This window comes from Malania oleifera, chromosome 10 (assembly GCF_029873635.1).
Source record: "Malania oleifera isolate guangnan ecotype guangnan chromosome 10, ASM2987363v1, whole genome shotgun sequence".
In the NCBI taxonomy this organism is placed as follows: Eukaryota; Viridiplantae; Streptophyta; class Magnoliopsida; order Santalales; family Ximeniaceae; genus Malania; species Malania oleifera.
Genome location: NC_080426.1, coordinates 23,628,317 through 23,648,851, shown reverse-complemented (window position 1 = coordinate 23,648,851; position 20,535 = coordinate 23,628,317). Strand labels below are relative to the sequence as shown.

At 37.6% G+C, this 20,535-nt stretch overlaps 1 protein-coding gene across 2 annotated transcripts; it reads right to left on the bottom strand.

The window, feature by feature from the left end:
• Positions 1–5,908: 5,908 nt before the first annotated feature.
• On the bottom strand, positions 5,909–16,271 carry LOC131166139 (ent-kaurenoic acid oxidase 1-like). 2 transcript variants are annotated; one of them, XM_058124446.1, is made up of 8 exons: positions 15,857–16,271; positions 8,629–9,106; positions 7,986–8,252; positions 7,585–7,674; positions 7,367–7,445; positions 6,593–6,699; positions 6,378–6,499; positions 5,909–6,278 (listed from the first exon to the last, which is right to left on the bottom strand). In XM_058124446.1, exons 1-8 carry the CDS (start codon positions 16,087–16,089, stop codon positions 6,188–6,190), a joined length of 1,467 nt encoding a protein of 488 aa, XP_057980429.1. In that variant the 5' UTR covers positions 16,090–16,271; the 3' UTR covers positions 5,909–6,187. The 2 variants fall into 2 exon arrangements, 1 of the variants encoding a protein (XP_057980429.1); XR_009139741.1 differs by lacking the exon at positions 6,593–6,699 and having other exon boundaries at positions 6,252–6,278; positions 15,857–16,221.
• Positions 16,272–20,535: the final 4,264 nt, after the last annotated feature.

Here is a 20,535-nt window from a genome sequence, read left to right as displayed (position 1 = left end):
ACTCACTTCCATCATCATTGGCTATATTGGCATTAGAATGTGCTTTGCCGTTATTCTTCTACTGTAATTTAGGGCAATCTTTCTTCCAATGCCCTCTCTCACGACAAAAGGCGCATTCATCTTTAGCAGGTCTCCCACGAGATTTACTCCTCCCTTGAGATTTATTCTTCCTTCCAGGAATATGACTCTAAGAACGTCCCCTTATTGTTAGTGCTTCTGCTGTTTCCTTATGGACCCTCTGATCCTTCTTTCTGCATTCAGTACTAATCAATGCAATACAAACAGCATCATAAGTAACTTTATCTCATACAATAAAGTGGTGGTCAAATGTTCATACTCATCAGGGAGAGAATTCAGTAACAATATGGCTTTATCCTCATCTTTCACCTTTTCATCCAAATTTAACATATCGGCCAAAATTTTATTGAAAGCATTTATGTGGTCATTAATCGAAATACCTGGTTGATATTAGAAGCAAAACAATTTCTTTTTCAAATAGAGCCATTTTTCCAGACTCTTGGTCATAAATGTATCTTCCAATGTCTTCCACAATTTCTTTGCAGATGTCTCCCTCATAACACAATATTTCTGATTTTTGGCGAGACACAGACGAATCGTACCACATGCCGAAGGATTGATCTTTTCCCAATCTCTGTCACCCATATCTACCGGTTTATCATCCAAAGCAATATTTAGTTCTTGTTGATACAAGATGTCCATCACCTCACATTGCCACATACCAAAATTATTGGTACCATCAAATTTCTCCACCTCAAACCAAGCATTAGCTATCATCTTCGATGATGATGTTGAAGCCGAAGGGGTTGGAGTTCGTGTGGACAGAGTTTCTTCTACTGCTGCACTGGTTTCTGCCATCTTCTATATATTCAATAGCAACCAACAAAGCAAAAGGCCTAGGATGAATAGTACGTACCAACTGTGTCTACTCTATTTTATCCTATGAAATTCTACTTTGACCAGGCCGACCTCCAGGGAGCGACTGAGCCGCAATGGTCTCTGAGCACTCGCTTAGACAAGGTCTTTCTTAGGCATCAAACATGGAATCAAGGATCCTAACAGAGGAACACCTCTGTATCAACACTATTCAACCTAGCTCTGATACCAATTGTTGTGCCGGGCACCCCACTTTTGCCAAACACCAATACTACAACTATTGCTATTGAATATAAAAGAAATTAAAGCAATGCAGAAACTAATAATAAAGCAATAAAAAGAACAAGACAAGAAATTTACGAGATTCAGTATAGAATTACCTACGTCCTCGGGCGCCGATGATCAATCCACTGCTTCTTGATAAAGTACAACTTTGAGGTGTGTTTTACAAATGAAAAGTTGAACTCTTTATATAGCTTCAACCTCAAGTCTAAAAAACACTTCTGTCCAATGTGGGACAAACAATATAAAAAATTTAAAACAACCTTTTATACTAAGGTGTAAGTATTCTACCAATGTGGGACAAAAAAACAACAATTTAGCTATTAATGAAATAGGAGATATCAATCCTTCATTCAAAGATGTTTATGTATCTCCTGGACTGTCTAATAATCTTATTTTGGTTATCTAGTTAGTTGAGAAAAATTGTGATGTCCATTTTTCTCGTGATGGTTGTCTTGTGCCTGATCAGGTGTCGGGGAAGATACTCGCAAAGGGGCCTAAAGTTGGCAGACTCTTTCCACTGTAATTTTCTATTCCTAGTAGTTTATCTTTGACTTGTATGACAGTCAATACTTCGAGTGAAGTATGACACAAATGCTTGGACCATCCAAACTTTGTTGTGTTGTCTCCTATTTTAAATTCTAGTTTTTCGGACAATAAAGAACATGTTTCTAAACACTTGTCATTTGATTGTTCTGTATGCAAACTTGGTAAGAGTAAGACACTGTCGTTTCCTTCTCATGGTAGTCGTGCAGAAAAATGCTTTGATATTGTGCATAATGATGTGTGGGGCATTTCTCCTATAATTTCTTATGCTCGATATAAATATTTTGTGACATTCATAGATGATTTTAGTCGGTACACTTGGGTTTATTTTCTTCAAGCCAAATCTAAGGTCTTATATGTTTTTCAGAACTTTGTCGCATATATTGAGAACCAATTTTCTACATGTATTAACATGTTGAGGTCTGATTCTAGTGGAGAGTACATGTCCCACGATTTTCATGATTTCTTACATCACAAAGGAATTGTCTCTCAGCGTTCTTGTCCTCATACTCCTCAGCAAAATGGGGTGGCGGACCAAAAGAACTGAAACTTCTCGGATGTTGTTCGCATCTTATTACTTGAATCATCCGTCTCATATAAATTCTAGGTTAAGACATTATCTACCGCAGTATACTTAATTAATAAACTGCCCTCTCAGGCCTTGAATTTTGATTCTCCTTATTACAGTTTGTACCATCAGCATCCTAACTATCTTAATCTGTACATTTTTGGACGCGTTTTCTTTGTTCATTTGCCTCATCATGAACGTCACAAACTCTCTGCTTAGTTTGTTAAATATGCCTTAATGGGTTATAGTATTTCCTACAAAGGTTATGTTTGCTATGATTCTTGTGCTAACAAATTTCGTATATCTTGTAATGTTGTTTTCTTTGAGAATCAATGTTTCTTTCCTACACATGTTGAGTCGTTTCTTGATATTAGTATTCTACCTTGTTTTGATGAATTGTCATCTCTTCTTGACATGTTCAAACCTGGATTTGTGTATACTCAACGTCGACCAACTCTGCCTCTTCCAGAGACTAGCCCTTCATATGAAACTATTCCAATGGCTTCTCCTGAGATTGACATGACATCCGAGACAGGTCCGATAAGCTCTCCCATGCCTCCTGAGCCTGGTCCTCAACGATCTACCCAGGCATCACGTCCTCTTGATCAATATGATGATTACCACACATCTTTTAACGTTACTTTGTCATCTATTTCCATTCCTACATGCTTTTCAGAGACTATTAAACATGAATGTTGGAAAAAAGTGGTGGATGAGGAACTTCAGGCCCTCTAGGACAATCATACACAGGACATTGTTCCTTTCCCCTCTACTATTAAAGTCATTAGTTGTAAATGGGTTTTCTCGATTAAGCTCTGCTCTGATGGGACTTTAGACAGGTATAAGGAACACTTAGTTGCACTTGGAAACATGCAAGAATATGGAGTGGACTATGAGGAGACATTTGCTTCTGTGGCAAAGATGACTACAGAGCGTACAATTCTTTCAATTGCCACCTCCCAAGGCTGGCCACTTCACCAGATAAACGTAAAAAATGCTTTTCTTCATGGTGATCTCAATAAAGATATTTACATAAGTCCTCCTCCGAGTTTGTTCTCTTCTCCATCTTCCACAGTATGTAAGTTAAAGCGATCTCTCTATGGCTTAAAATAGGCTCCCCGAGCATGGTTTGAAAAATTCAAGTCTACTTTGCTTCGTCTCTTCTTTGTTCAAAGCCAATATGACTCTTCTTTGTTTCTGTGCAAGACTCCGACTAGTCTCATTCTCTTACTTGTATATGTGGATGATATTGTCATTACTGGCACTGACTCTAACTTGATTGATCATCTTAAGCAAAATCTTTAGGCTTCTTTTCATATAAAAGATTTTGGTCCTCTTGCGTATTTTTTTTGGGTTTGGAAGTGTACACAGATTGTTCAAGTATATTCTTGAATCAACGCAAATATGCTCAAGATTTGATTGGGCTAGCCAGTCTTTAGGATTCGCCTTCGATTGATACTCCTATGGAGGTCAGTGTGAAATATCTAAGTGAGGAGGGTGATCTTATTTCTGATCCCACTGTGTTCCGATAGTTGGTAGGGAGCTTGAACTATTTGACTATTACTCGGCCTAATATTTCCTTTATTGTCCAACAGGTTAGTCAATTTATGCAAACTCCATGCCACCTTCATTTTGCTGCTGTTCGCCGTATTATTTGATATCTTCGGGGGTCACCTAGCCATGGGTTGTTCTTTCCAACTAGCTCTCTGCTTCGCCTTGCCGCTTATAGTGATGTGGATTGGGCCGGATGTCTTGATACTCGGCGGTCTACCATGGGTTGGTGCATATTTCTTAGTGATTCTTTGATCTCTTGGAAAAGTAAGAAACAAGCTCGTGTTTCTAAATCCTCTACTGAATCTGATTACCGAGCAATGTCTACTGCATGTTCTGAGATTGTCTAGCTTCATAGGCTTCTGGCCAAGCTTGGTTTTTCTCAATTTGATTCTACTCCTCTTCATGCTAATAATACTAGTGTCATTCAAATTGCTGCTAATTTTGCACATTGAAGTAGACTGTCATTCTATTCGAAAAGCCTTGGACACTCGAATTATATCTTTGTCTCATGTTCCTACTCACCTCCAGATAGCTGACGTCTTCATGAAGGCTATGACACGACAGCGCCATCAGTTCCTTGTGAGCAAATTGATGCTTCTGAATTGGCCAGCATCAAATCCAGAAGCATCAATTTGAGGGGGGATGTCAGTCAGATACGATGCCATAATTTGTAAATATTCTGTGATTAGTAGGCTGATTGTAGTTGATATTATGTAATTAATAGGCTGGTTGTAATTGCTTTATTTAGTTTCCTAGATGGATGTAATTGCCGATTTTCAGCCTTGTAACTGACATTTCTATTTGCTATATAATACGAGAAATCTCACAGAGAGTGGTATTCAATCCAATTGATAAGGTTGGGTTGGACTCTACTTAGGGTAGTCTTTCTCCTCTCTTGCACATATTTCGTAAGGGAAATAGGTTAGTCTATAGGCCATTATGCTAGAGTGAGAGAGAGAGAGCTCTAGCTCATATATTTTTTATTTTGTAGCAAAGAGGATCCCAGTGTTCAATCCTCACAATTATTGTTCATAGTATCTTACAAGACACGCATTCATAATGTGTTGAAAGAAAAATATATACTGCTTGAGCTTATCTTGTCAAATTAATAGTGACATTTTGCCATTGAGAAAAAAAATATACATACATATATATATATATATATATATATATATATAATGGAATCATAAATTCCACAATGTTTTATGCATCAAATTGAGAAATTGTGTTTCTTAGGACATAAGATGGGACTTGCCATTTTCCCACACCAAATATCTTACATGGCCAAGAAATGCTTACCAATAAAGTTTCAAAGATTGGAAGGAACAGTGCCATTTTCTCACACCAAATGTCTTATATGGCCAAGCGTCACGAACCGAGCTTGTTCAAGACATTATATTTGTCTGTGACCGCTTATCTCATGCATTTGAGATGAGTTTCTATCATGTAAATACTAGAGTAGGATTATTTTTCAAAAGATAGTTTTTGCCTAGGATAAAAAGGGAAGGATGACTCCTAGATCATATTGATGTTTCCTAATGCCAGAGTGAGAATAACATAGAAATACCTTTAGGGAAGGATGAGCGTTCATCAACTTGTAAAACTCGCTAGCACTTATCAACGTGTTTAGCATACTTGCCTCCCTCCATAGACACACATGGTTAACAGAGGTGTTGATAATGAATTACGTTATTTCAATGTTTACTGCTTAAATGTCATTGCTTTCATAAGTTGCTTATTGCTTCCACTTATATCTGTTTAAATGACAATGAGAGTGTTTTGTCGATAAATTGTGATAAACACTAGGTTAGCTAGTTAAACAAGAGGGCTTTGGCTAACATTGCACAATCATTTCACAAAGTTGTAAAATATTCAGCCCGTAACACCAAGAAATGCTTACCAATAAAGCTTCAAAGATTGGAAGTCACCGTGTTCGTCAAAAGGGTGAAAACAGCCTATAGGATTGCCTTTTATCTAACCATCCTATGCTTTTGCAAGCATTTCTGCCTCTAAACTCATATTATCAAATGTTAAAGAAAATTTTCCATATGTAAAATACCCGCATATTGGAATATAATCATGCGTTATTCGTTAAAAATAGAAGTGAAGATTGGCTTAATTTTCAGGCAACACAGTTCTAACATGGATCTTCCCTCATACATTACAGGATCATTAGCAGTCTGCAAAGCCCACATATATTACAAGCAACATAATTTGCAGTCTCATCCTACAAGATGCAGAAACTTAAATTCCTATTTTTTGCACATAAAAAAAATAAAGGTCTTAAAATACCCAGTAATAAATTGTTATGTATTGCAGGACTCTCTATCCTGGTTGAGAATTTTAGAGTCTTTTGATCTTCGCCAAGCAATTATCTGTGGGCCTTGTATGTGGAAGATACATCAATGGGCACTTGGGATTCAGCCTTTCAAGCCTGCAAAAAAAACAAAGAGAAGATATAAAGTTAGACGTCTATCTTTGACAATATCAGGAAGGGCAATAAAAACGAGGAAATGGCCGCAAGATATCTCACCGATATTTGAGGAGGAAATGATGAAGAAAAATTGAGATTTCAACCTTGGCAAGATCATTTCCGGGGCACAATCTGCTTCCTGCACCAAAGGGAAGGAATGCTCCAGGTCTGGGTGTAAAACCCTACACACAGCATAACACAAATCAGCAAATTAAAGAGGTCCATATTTACACAAACAGTGACACGGAAGGTGCACATATATTAATTCAACTGACTTCCCATCTGGAAGGATCAAATTTCTTTGGGTCTGGATAGGTTTCGGGATCATTGTGAACGGTTCTAAACCAGGCCAGCACTTTCCAGCCTTTAGGAATTATATAACCTGAAATCACACCATTTTCAGTCAGTGAATACTAGTTGATACCTGATACTTCCATTTCACATGGCAAAAGTATATACATAGGCTGCTTTTCCAGTCATTGGTTGTGGTTGAGAATATCATGATCTTGCTGGAAATTTCACTTGTGAGTTTGTGGAAAATTTGAGTGAATGATGGATGTTTATATAGATGGTTGAGCCCAAAACCTAATAGACTTAAACTTTTAGGTAAAATTGGTATTCATCCATATGCATCAAGTCCACCTATGAACTCCTTTGGTGCTAACAAGTGGTATCAAGTGCTAACAGTTTGAGGACCAAGTGTGTGACTGAGGCCAATAAAGATCATCTAGGCCTCTGGGATGGATCCGAATAGGGTCAAGACGTGAAGGGTAGGATTGGTTCGGAGATACATGGAATGCAATTCAAGGCATCTAAGGCGTCAGTGGTAAGACCCACTTAAGCTTTTGGATCAAATTGGTGTTCACTCATGTGTATCAAGTTCACCCATGGACTCCTTCGATGCTAACAAATCTCTTCCAGACAATCACATTTTTTAGCTTTTGTTCACATCCCTTTTTATGAAGCATACAATAACACTAAGAGAGAAGTTCAATTCATTTATTAATTACACAATCCACGAACATTACCAAACACAAACATAAACTCACCGCCTACGTTGACATCTTTTTTTGCCTCTCGGAACACCATTAATGAAAAAGACACCAGGCGAAGCGTTTCATCGATAACCTTCAGTATTTATCATTAGAATAAGAAATATGGACTTAGTAGAAGACATGAAAGAGAAAACATGGATATTGTTACATTACAAAACTAAATTTTCTTAATAGAATTTGAATGAACAGGAATCCAAATCACAAACACATACATCAGAAAGATACTTCATCTGCCGAATTTCCCTCAGTGTCATCCCCACCTGATTAGATGGCCTGTTCCTCTCTATCTCCTCTTGCTCTGCCTGCAGTGTAGTCAAATGTAATGAAGAAGCAGAGTTCAGAATTCAAGAAAACTAAATCTATAAGTAAAAAATTAACGGGGAGAAACAATTATCCAACAGTGAGAGACGAATCAGTAAAAAGTCTTAAGACTCTTAACTAATGATCAGTTTAGTTGCTGAGTAGACTAAAATAGGAAAAGAACACTTGTGATTTGTTCAATTAGTTGCCATGTGCATGATTAGAACCAAAAATAGCCTAATGCACATACAATGGTCATTCTTATGCTTTGAAACAGTATCAGAAGACAAGATGGAGTTGGGTGCAGGAATACCCTGGCTTTCTCGAGGAATTCCGGGTGTTCTTGCAGTAAAACAGTTGCCCACATGGTAATATGTCCAGAGGATTCATGGCCAGCATTCAAGTACATAAGCATTACATCAATTATTTCCTCATCAGTCAATTTTCTGCCATTCTCATCTGCAACATCCAGCAGAGCATCCATCATGTCTTTTCTCTTCCCTGTCACAGGACTGTGCTTCCTGTGTTCTCTTCGTTCTTTCACAATAGATTTAAAAACAGCCACCAGATTTTTGCGAGCCTGAAATTAGGATGATCATTTCAATCCAAACACAAACAAACATTACTGACTTGATAAAGATAAATTCAAACAATTAGGATGAAAAAAATTCTTCCTTGTCATATTGTTATTATATCTAACGCATATTATGATGTAGCGATAGCTGTTGTTACAATAATTAGAAACAGAGGTTAGCTTGCGGTTAAATTTACAGGTAAGAATAAGAGCCATCTCAATGAAAATGGATTCAGCATCTGAAATTTTGAGCATTGGATCATCTAAGAGCCTTGTTCAAAGTAGTGTGGCAATGGGATCCTAATGCGTGGCATTGGGAAATTGAACTTATGGCATTGAATATATTAAGATGAAAAAAGAAAAGAAGGCAATTAGACCTCACCTTGAGTGCCTTATGGTACGAAAATCCCGGGATATTGATTGACATGGCTCTAACTCCATAATTAAGCGTAGTATATTCCTTCTCCAAAGCCTCCATCATTGGTTCACTCGCCTCGCTGAGAAATATGTGCATAATTATCCGGAAAGTAAGATTTCGGAGCTGTGTTAGGAACTCGATTTGCCCCATGCCAGCCCATCTGTCTAGTGCCTCTATCACAATCTTTTCAATAAATTCCAAATAGACAGACAATGCTTCATGACCATTGACTGGTGCTGCAGTTAATCGCCGGAGACGCTTGTGTTCTTCATAAGAAATGCCAATAAATGATTTCTCTCCAATTAGCTTCACGGTTGAGCTAGGCCAACCAGGCTTAAACCCATCATCATCATTTAGGACCCTTCTGTTTGTTTCAGCTGCTGTTACAATGATGCTTGGGCTTCCAAACATGAAAGCCTTGTAAATTCCAGTGTTCCCAAATCTGCATTGGTTATCCAAATGCTATTATATAAATTGGAATTGAACAAACCTTACACTTCAAAAATAAAAATTGAATGAATCAATAAAACATGAAAATGGTTAAATGTGTAAATCTTTTTGGAATTGTTGCGTTTGTGTGGCTCTTATATTTAGTGGAGTTCATAAACAAAGGAACAAAAACATATAGATGAATTCATTGGTGTTGTGCAGTAGGGACTCGTCGACGAGTGTGTCTCAATCGTCAACGAGGAGATACCGAGAGTCAGAAAATCTCAAACATCGAAGATACCGAGAGCAGCAAATCTCAGTTTATCGGTGACTCGCGACGAGTGGGCCTCACTAGTTGACGAGTGGACCCTGATCGTCGATAAGTGTATCCTGCTCGTCAACAAGTGCTCTCGAGGCTGCGAGAAAGAATTCAAATTTTGAATATGAACGTTGGGACGGTTAGGTATTTGGAGGAAAGCCTCCGAGGGGTTGTTAAATATGTCTTTCTGGGCATATTGTGAAGTAGAGAGAGATCATTGTAACCACTGTATTGTGTACTTTCATTTTCATAATGAAATCCTTTGCCGAATTGCTCTCATGGATGTAGGCTTTGCTGAACCAAGTAAATCATTGTGTTGTTTCTTGCAGTTTTCAAATATACTGCATGTGTGAATCATATTTTGTGCTTCATTTGCTTGCTGCGTTTTATATTTCCATTGTGCAATCCCATACTCGTTTTTCACAACAATTGGTATCAGAGCGTTGTTGTCATGACATCAGGTTCTTCTTCTGTAAGGTTTGACATTGTCAAATTAGATGGAACCGGAAACTTCGGTTTGTGGCAGAGGAGAGTAAATGATGTATTCGTGCAACAAGGGATGGTGAAGGCCTTATATGGAGTTCAAGCGGTCGATATGGATGAGGCAACTTGGAAAGAATTGGGGGCCAAGGTTGTTTCCACAATACGTTTGTGAATGACCGACGAAGTGCTCTATCATGTGATGGAGGAGGATTCTCCAGCAGCTGTATGGCAAAAGTTAGAAAGTCAGTACATGTCCAAATCACTTTCAAATAAATTATTTCTTAAGCAGCGTCTTTATTGACTTAAGATGGTCGATGGTTCAAAATCAAATCAACACATCAATGTATTTAATCAAATCATAAGTGATTTAATGCATGTTGATGTTAAGTTTGATGAAGATGATAAGACTTTGATGTTACTAAACTCCTTGCCAGCGACTCATACTTATGAAAATTTAGTTACCACTCTTACTTGAGGGAAAGAGACTCTTAATTTAGAAGAGGTGACAAGTGCCTTATTGAATTTTCATCAAAGGCTAAAAATTTGTGATGAAAACTCACATGGAGAAGGACTTGTGGTGAAAGGTAACAATAAGTCTGGCAAAGGAAAGCTCAAAAGTGGATCGAGTCAAAAATCTCGTACTCAATCTAAGAAGAAAAATGATATCCGATGTTATAAATGCGGTAAAAAATGGCATGTTAAACTAGAGTGTCCATATTGGAAGAAAGAAAATGCTGAAAAGCATGAAGGGACTTCAAAATCAGCAAATGTGGTTTAAGAAGAAAATTAAGTTTGCAGTGATGGTGATGTACTTTCAGTTTTGTCAAGGTCGGATCACCTTACGGACTCATGGATACTTGATTTGGCATGTTCTTACCATATGATTCCAAATAAGGAGTGGTTCAGCACTTACAGGTTAGTAAATTTAGGTCCCGTTCTTATGAGCAATGATATTTCTTGTAAGATCATTGGCATTGGAAATATTAAAATTAAAATGTTTGATGGTGCTGTGAGAACCTTGAGTAATGTAAGACACATACCGAAGTTAAGGAAGATTCTTATTTCACTTGGCACCTTGGATTGTAATGGTTTCAATTACAAGTCCGAAGGTGGGGTTATGAAAGTATGGAAAGGTAATCTCATGGTGATGAAAGGACAAAAGATAGATGGGAATATTTACACATTGCAGGGAACTACTGTTGTAAGTGGAGCTGCAACTGTAGATGATGAATCTGATAAAACCGTTTTGTGGCATATGAGTCTTGGGCATATGTGGGAACATGGTATGAAGGAACTTCACAAGAGGAAACTCTTTAAAGGTATGAAAACATGTAAGCTAGATTTTTGCAAGATTTGTATTCTTGGAAAACAAAACAGAGCAAAGTTCAAATCATCTATACACAAGATGGAAGACATTCTTGATTATGTACATTCCGATGTTTGGGGTCCGGTTAAAGTAGCATCAAGAGGTGGACATGTGTATTATGTGAGTTTTGTTGACGATTACTCATGGAAAGTCTGGGTATATTTCATGCGGCATAAGTCTGATACGTTTGCCAAGTTCAAGTTGTGGAAAATTGAAGTGAAAAACTAGACGAGAAGAAGAATCAAATGTCTAAGGTCAGACAATGGGACCGAGTACACTGATTCTAGGTTCATGGGGTTTTTTGAGAAGTAGGGCATTAAGAGACATTTTACTATACGCCGGACACCTCAACAAAATGGTGTGGCTGAAAGGATAAACCGAACTCTAACTGAAAGAGCTCGATGTCTCAGGCTTAATATAGGGCTACCAAAGAACTTCTGAACTGAGGCAGTTAGTATGACTTGTTTCTTGATAAACAAATCACCAAGAGCATCACTAGAAAGGAAAGTGGCAAAAGAGGTATGGACAGGAAATGCAGTAGACTACTCCGAATTGAAGGTATTTGGTTATCTAGCCTATGTTCACGTGTCTAGTGAGAAGATATCAAAGCTTGACGCTAAGTCCAGACGTTGCATCTTTTTGGGATATCATAAGGGTGTGAAGGGGTTCAAGTTGTGCGATCCAGTGGCAAACAAGGTAGTGATCAATACAGATGTAGTCTTTGATGAAAAGGCTATGGTGAAGCATACTTAAGATTGTGATGAACAGAAACAGAAGCCAGAAAACTGGGGCAGAAACGAACATGTTGTGCAGGTGGAGTTAGAAGCTCGGGGCAACGACAATGATCATGATCCTTTGGTTGCAGGGAATTCTAGTTCGGGAAATCAACAAGTTGACAATCTTCCTATACGGAGATATAGATGCACTATCAGACCACCACCAAGGTATGGATTTGAAGAGTTAGTGTCTTATACTTTCCTTACTAGTTGCAATGATCCAACTACATTTCAAGAGGCAGTGCACAATCTAGAGAAAGATAGGTGGATGGATGCAATGATTGAGGAAATGGAATCATTACATAAGAATCAAACTTGGGAATTGGTGGAGCTTCCAAATGGGAAGAGGGCTATAGGCTGCAAATGGGAATATAGGAAGAAGGAAGCAATTTCAAAAAAGGAAGGAGAAAAATTCAAGGTAAGGTTAGTGGCAAAAGGATACTCATAGAAAAAGGGAATAGATTATGATAAAATCATTTTACCTGCGGTCTAACACACTTCTATTAGGATAGTGTTGGGGTTGGTAACTCACTATGATCTATATTTGGAACAAATGAATGTGAAGATGGCATTTCTTCATGGTGACTTGGACGAACAAATTTATATGGTATAGTCGGAGGGATTTAGTGAACTAGGGAAAGAAAACTTAGTTTGGAAGTTGAAAAATCTCTTTACGGGTTGAAATAGTCTCCAAGACAACGGTATAAAAGATTTGATTCCTATCAAGATTGGCTACAAAAGATGTGAGTATAACTGTTACGTGTATGAAAACAAACTTGATGATGGTTCTTTTATTTTCTTGTTATTGTATGTCAATTGTATGTTAATAACTGCAAAAAATTTAACTGAGGTAAACCAGTTAAAGGAACTATTGCATAAAGAGTTTGACATTGAAGATCTTGATTCAGTTAAGAAAATACTTGGGATATAGATTCGTCGGGATAGAACTGCAGGGAGGTTATGATTATCTCAAGACGGTTATGTGGAGAAGGTGTTGGATAGGTTTGGCATGATTGATGCAAAACCGGTATGTACACCTCGCAAGTCATTTTAAATTGTCTGTTGGAGATTGCCCAAGTATGGATGAAGATATCTAGGACATGTCAAAGGTCCACTATGCTAGCACCGTGGGAAGTTTAATATATGTCATGGTATGTACAAGACCAGACTTAACACATGGTGTGAGTGTGGTAAGTTTCTCTCTAATCCAGGAAGACAACATTGGGAAGCCGTCAAATGGATCTTCAGATACTTATGGGGTACATCTATGGCATCATGTTCGGCAAGCAACAGGGTAGTCCTTCAGTTGTGGGGTTTGTAGATGCTGATTATGCAAGGGATGTGGATGAAAGAAGGTCTACAACGGGTTATGTCTTTACCCTTATAAGAGGACCTATTTGTTGGAGATTCATGGTTCAATCTCTGCTAGCATTGTCCACAACTGAAACGGAATATATGGCAGTTACCGAGGCTGTAAAGGAAGCCTTATGGCTTACTGGTTTAGTCAAAGAGCTGGGCCTACAACAAAATAGGGTTGTACTGCGCTGTGACAATCAAAGTGCTATTTACTTAGCAAAGAATCAAGTGTACCATGCTAGAACCAAACATATTGATTTGAGATTCCACAGGGTTCGGGAGTTGATTAATTCAGGTAAACTTATCTTGGAGAAGGTTCATACGTCTAAAAACGCAACGGATATTTTGACAAAGTCAATCACTACTGAAAAGTTCAAGCATTGCTTGAACTTACTTCATGTCTCCAAGTGCTAGAAGGGAGACAAACTCAACCGAACGTTCTAAGTTCAAGGTGGAACAATCAGATTTTTTTTTCAGGTTCTCCTAAAGGGCGTATAATCGCCAAGATGGATATTGTTGTATTTGTGTGGCTCTTATACTTAGTGGAGTTCATAAACAAAGGAAAAAAAAGCATATGAATGAATTCATTGGTGCTGTGCAGCAAGGACTCATCGACGAGTGTCCCTCAATCGTCGACAAGGAGATACTGAGAGCCAAAAAATCTCAAACATCTGAGATACCGAGAGCAGCAAATCTCAGTTTATCAGTGACTCGTCGACGAGTAGGCCTCACTAGTCGACGAGTGGACCCTAATCATCGACGAGTGTACCCTACTCGTCGACGAGTGCTCTCAGAGGCTACGAGAAAGAATTCAAATTTTGAATATGAACATTGGGACGGTTGGGTACTTGGAAGGAAGCCTCCGAGGGGTTGTTAAATATGTCTTTCTAAGCATATTGTGAAGTATAGAGAGATCATTGTAACCATTGTATTGTGTACTTTCATTTTCATAATGAAATCCTTTGCCGAATTGCTCCCGTTGATGTAGGTTTTTCCGAATCACGTAAATTGCTGTACTGTTTCTTGTTGTTTTTAGATATACAGTGTGTGTGAATCATATTTTGTGCTTCATTTGCTTGCTACATTTTATATTTCCGCTGTGCAATCTCATACTTGTTTTTCACAATAGGAATTAAACCAGCTGCAGTGTTAATAGATTAAGCAGCAATAAAAACAATAGTAAGACCTAAATTTGGCATCCAAGCTTAGACTGAGACATCAATTACTTGCAACTATAAATTTTTTTTCAAAAAAATACTGAACAAGTTGATAGTCTATTAACTTTGGAAGTTTAGGCTTGATAGATTGGTCGTTTACGGCAGTAAAAAACTGTGCAGAGGCTATGAATCTAGCACAAAAGAATTGACGAGGCTAAAAGTCTTGAGCACAAGAAAACAAAAGAAAAGAGAAGAACAAGAGAAAGAAAAGAATAAGACAAGTCCAATACTGCAAGCCTGCAATTTAATTAACAAATCAATCTTAACCAAGCTTTTTTCCCACTTCAAAGTGAACTTCTGAGCTGGAAAACATGGCTTGTGTCTGTCCAATCAGAGATGCAACGGGGTTTTCTATAAAAATCCAATATAATGTCACTGAAAAGGCAAGCATGAATACACGTTTCTATCTGATTGATTGAAAAATTGAAAATTGCTAATTGAATGGCCTACAATCAAAATTTCTATCAGACTGATTGAAAAGTTTTACAATTCCATTTACTCCAAAGGGCAACTTAATTTGAGTGACCCATATTAAGATTGAAAAGTTTTACAATTCCATTTACTCCAAAGGGCAACTTAATTTGAGTGACCCATATTAAAAAAATTTCCAATCTTATTTTGTTTTATTAGCACCCAGTGCCCACATGAAATCACTATTGGGCGGGCGCGATCCAGAACTTTCTCAACCCCAAAAGTTAGTTCATGAGATGAAACTGTCTCTCACACTTAATAACTGACCATCAGGCCCTTCCACAACCAATGTGAGATAACCCCAACAATCTCCCCCTCACATATTGGGCTCCGAATCAGCGGCACCACATGTCTAGCATCCTGGGGAGAATGTTAAATCATGGCTTTGATACCAATATTGGGCGATCCAAGATCTTTTCAATCTCAAAAGCTAACTCATAGGATGAGACTTTCCCTCACATTTAATAACTTACCACTAACCTCTTCCACAATATAACCCCAACAACCACCATTTGTTAAAAACTGACAAGCATATCATGAGTGGTTCAGTGCAAGCAACATAGCCAAAGGAGAGGACCAGAGTCATAAGACAAGACATACGGCACTCTTCCAAATATCTTAGATGAAACTTTCATATAAGAAGATATCTAGAGACATGCACCAAGAACAGTCTAAACGTACAATAAGGTATTTACTATTTCCTCATACATTTACTCTACAAGCACTATCTAGCAAGCTTAAACTGTTCGAGACAACACAGATAGAGAGAGATGACCTTTTGACAAAATCGGCAGTGAAGGAGTCAGGATCACTGGACTTGAAAGCTCTGAGGAAAGACCACATATTTCCAATGAGAGGCCAGCCCATGTCGCCTGGAGGAAGACTATACTTCAAATCCCCCAACTGGTTCTCATACAGCCAGCTGTTTGCTCTGCTCCTCACCCATTTCAGAGCCAACAGACCTCCAAGCAAGGCCCCAAGGACCATCCACACAGAACCCAACTCCATCCCCTCTACCTTCTTCAATCTTCAATCTCTCTTTCTGCTGATCTTTCTACTGTTTTGGCTTACGGGTTTCAGTGCTCTTCTTTTTTAACATGTCTTGGCCGGTGAGTTACAAGTAGCTCAGAGTCACAGACACCGACTCTGTTAACCCCTTCTGCGTCCCCTCTACATATTTATAGGTGCTTATTTATGTTCCTGTTGTCTTTTCAATAAATGCAGAAGAAGACGACGTTTAATTAGTTTATTCAAAATATTTCTGAGGCTTCTGAAAATGAAGAAATTAAAATAGAAAACTGTTGTGAAAGTATAAATATGAAAGAAATAGTAGTGAAGAAATTATTATATTAATATTTGGACTTGATAAAATGAGAGGTCTCTTTTGTCAGGTGATGTAATGACGAGTAAATTAAACGACTCATTTGTATGATAAACTAAGTATTCCAAGTTTTCGTTTTAATTGACACCATTTGATTTCCCTCTGAATTTTATTTATAGTTGTTTTGTTTGATTTTGATTTCATATAGTTATGTTTAGTTTGATTTATTTTAATTATTGTACTTGTTTTTTTTTATTGGTTTTGATGTTTGAAATGATTTTTATAGTTTATATGTAAATCTCATGTATCATACTTGTAACTATGGTCCTCCGTCATAAGTTGTTAGGGATTTAGGAACAATAATCACACATACAAGCAAAACAAGCACACAAAATAAAAACACCAGATTTACGTGGTTCGGTATAATCTGACCCACCTCCACTGAGCACACCAAATATACTATAACCTAAGAGAAAAATAAAAGGAGTAGACACACACTCAACTCAACTCTTTTCACACTTCTCTCTCTCTCTCTCTCTCTCTCTCTCTCTCTCTCTCTCTCTCTCTCACCTCCAGCACTCTCACACTCTTTGCTCACTCACTTCACTTGCACACTTCACACAACACAAATGTTCTTATTTATAGATTCATAGGCTAGATATAGAAGGAAATGAGTTATTACATTCTAATGGGATAATGAGTGCGTGGTATTTAATGGATTATTTTAGCACGTGATAATTGTATTTTTGATGGAATAAATTTGGTTCGCAGCTGCAGCTCGTCCTCTTTAAGGCGTTTCCATTTCCTCCGTTTCCATTTCAACTTAACAATCTCTTCGGGAAATTGAAGCAGCAAATGTTAGAGGAGTTTGACATAAAGGACTTGGGTTCAGCAAAACAGATACTTGAGATGTGGATCTCCAAAGATAAGCAATAGGGAATGTTGCGGTTATCTCAGTCGAAGTATATTAGTCGTGTTTTATAAAGATTCAACATGAGCGGCGCCAAGGCAGTAAATACGCCATTGGTCAGTTACTTTCGCCTCTCCAAAGATTAGGCTCCCTAGACAGATGAAGAGAAGGACTTCATAGCTAAGGTGCCTCACGCCTCAGCCATTGGAAGTCTCATGTATGTCATGGTTAGTACCAGACCAGACATTAGTCAAGCAGTGAGAGCTGTCAGTAAGTTTATGTCAAATCCAGGGAAGACTCACTGGGAAGCAGTGAAGTGGATTTTGAGATATCTACGTGGCACTATTGATAAGTGCCTATGTTTTAGCAAAAGAGATTTGAAAATTCGAGGATATGTTGATGCCGATTTTGTAGGTGAAGTTGATCATCGCAGAAGTACCACCAGATATGTGTTCATTGTTGGCAAAATAGTTGTTAGTTGGATGTCACAATTACAAAAGATTGTTATTTTATCCACTATAGAAGTTGAGTATGTAGCAGTGACAGAAGCCAGTAAAGAGATGATTTGGCTTCAAGGTTTGTTAACAAAGCTCAGAATAAAGTAGGAAAGAAAGGTTTTGCACAGCGACAGTCAGAGTGCGACACATCTAGCAAAGAACTCTGCATTTTATTCCAGAACCAAACACATTGGATTACATTATCATTTCGTCATATCTCTGTTAGAAGATGGAGCGTTAACACTGGAAAAAATCCAAGGTAGCAGGAATTCGGCAGATATGCTGACAAAGGTGGTGACTATACAGAAGCTGAAGTTGTGCTCAACATCAGTTGATCTTCATGCTTGAAGACAGATTTGAGCACATCATTATCTATATACTAGTTGAGATAATATCTCTGTCTCCAAATGGGATATTGTTAATGTAGAGACCCGAAGAATTATAATATTTAAATAATAAAAGGGGGAGGAAAAGGAAATTTAAAGGGGTTACAACCGGATCTCGTCGACTAAAGCAAAGAGTTCGTCGACGAAGTGGCTTATTGAGATCGTCGACGAGGACACATGTCTCGTTGACAAGGAATTGCCAAGAGAGGTTATTTCAGGGTCTGAAATTCGTCGACAATGAATAGTATCGTCGACAAACTCACTACTTGAACTCGTCGACAAAGTGACGTGTCTCGTTGACGAAGGCAAGTGTATAAGTAGCTCTAATTTGGATTTTCAGCGAGAAAACGGCATGCAAATCCTCTCTCTCTCTCTCTCTCTTTTCGTCCTCCACCTCTTCTCTCTAAGATTTTGAGTTGGATCTTCGTCGATTCGTCGATCCGAAACTACCACGTCACTCCTAAGAAGATTATCTTCACATCTACTAGAGTGATTTATAGGTCAAACCAACTTAGGAACTATCTCAAAATTTGGGTAAGTTAGTTATTTTAAGATTTATTAAGGTATTTGGTATTTTGGGTTTAAAAAAGGTGTTAGATGGATTTATACTGAAGTTTGTTAAGGGAAAATATTAATTTCAAGGTATTGTGCTGGGAACACTGTGGGTGTAGGATTGGGTGTTTTGTGGGCTTCTCTGTTATAACCCCAAAAAGAGATATAGAAGATTAGTGGAGTGATTCCCAAAATAATAATAATAATAATAATATTATTATTATTATTATTATTATTATTATTAATTAATTAATTAATTAATCGATTTTATAAAAAAAAAGAAAAAAAGAAAAAAAATAATTAAAATTTATTTTTATTTTTATTAATAAAATATATTATTAATATTAATTAAATATATTATTATTTTTTTTGGATTACGCACCGGGTTTCCACGTGTCCGTTTTACAATCCACGTGACTAATCCTGCGCCCCTTGAAGCCGACCCCACAACTCCAAAGGGAGGTAAATTTTAGGAATCCAAGGGCGAAAACGAACCTGGGAGGGTTTGAACACCTGATCTCGTGAGAGGCACTCCCGCAGCCCGCACTACCACCTGAACCACACCCTAGGGGTTTATTATTATTATTATTATTATTATTATTATTATTATTATTATTACTCTCCTAAAGCTAGAAGCTTCAAGAGGTTTGATTTTTTTGTTTTCTTCTTCTTCTTCTTCTTCTTCTTCTTCTTTTCCTGCTCACAGACTCATTCTCTCTCCTCTCATTCTTGCTCCCTCTCTTCTCGATTCCGTGGCGGATTTTTGCCCAATCGAAAATCAGAAGATACCGCTGGACTTCATTCTCCGTTGCCGTCATTTCTACCGGAGCTTATCGGTGGTAGAAGCGGCATAGACATATCTCCTAAGGTAAGTCAATTTCTCTTTTTTCTTTAATTTCTTGCAAATTATAAGCCCAATTGACGAACGAACACCACCACGAGAATCTAGGTATGATTCTCTATAAGTCTAGTGGAATAGAATTCTCGTGGGGTCGTCATGGGCAAAACCCCAAATTTGGGGTACGGGGATTATTAAGGGGTTTATTTTTAATTAATTAGGATTAATTTAGAAATTCTAAAATGTTGAGCATCTGGAGTTGAAGCGAAATTTTTGGAATTTAGGGTCCGGGTGAGAGTCGCGAGTATAATTTTGGGACCCGCAGGCAAAATTCAGAGAATTAAGTGTGGGTGTTAAATATTGATTTAAATGTTAATTTGGAGTACATGCCACCTAGGGAAGGCTAGATGGGTAGTATTTTGGGGAAATGAATTAATTAATCTAGAGAAAATGTAAATTTCAGGATTTGAATTTCGAACGCCAAGGGCGTAGGATTTGGGTCCTAACGAGACTCTCAGTAAGTTAGGTAAGGGGAATAAATTATAACAGTATTTTTAGAATTACTGTGTGAATTAATATGTGAAAATGAGCATATAGTATTTTTCCTGAAAGTTATTATGATATAAATATTAGATAAATTGTGTGGCATTTGAGTAATGTTAAATTGTGATGTTTTGTAGTGGGAAATTAACATATTATGAATATTGGATGAAAATTGTGTGGCACATGACATGTGTTGAAAAATGTGAAATATAATGATGTGTATTTTTTGAGAAAATATTGAAATGAGAATGATTGATGTGATATTTATACGTTAGTAGAAATTATTTGCATGAAAATGAGTTTGTACAAATTACTGATATGAGTATTTTGGGAAATGTGGAAATATGTGAAATATGATATATATTATTATGAGATGATGAAATGTGCACAGAAAATGATGAGAATAT

Coding starts and splice junctions, on each gene's coding strand:
- LOC131166139 (XM_058124446.1), bottom strand. CDS start 16,089: ATGGAGTTGGGTTCTGTGTGGATGGTCCTTGGGGCCTTGCTTGGAGGT. Junction 9,107..15,856: donor ACTGCCGATTTTGTCAAAAG/GTCATCTCTCTC, acceptor TAACCAATGCAG/ATTTGGGAACACTGGAATTT. Junction 6,279..6,377: donor CATTTCCTCCTCAAATATCG/GTGAGATATCTT, acceptor TTTTTTTTGCAG/GCTTGAAAGGCTGAATCCCA.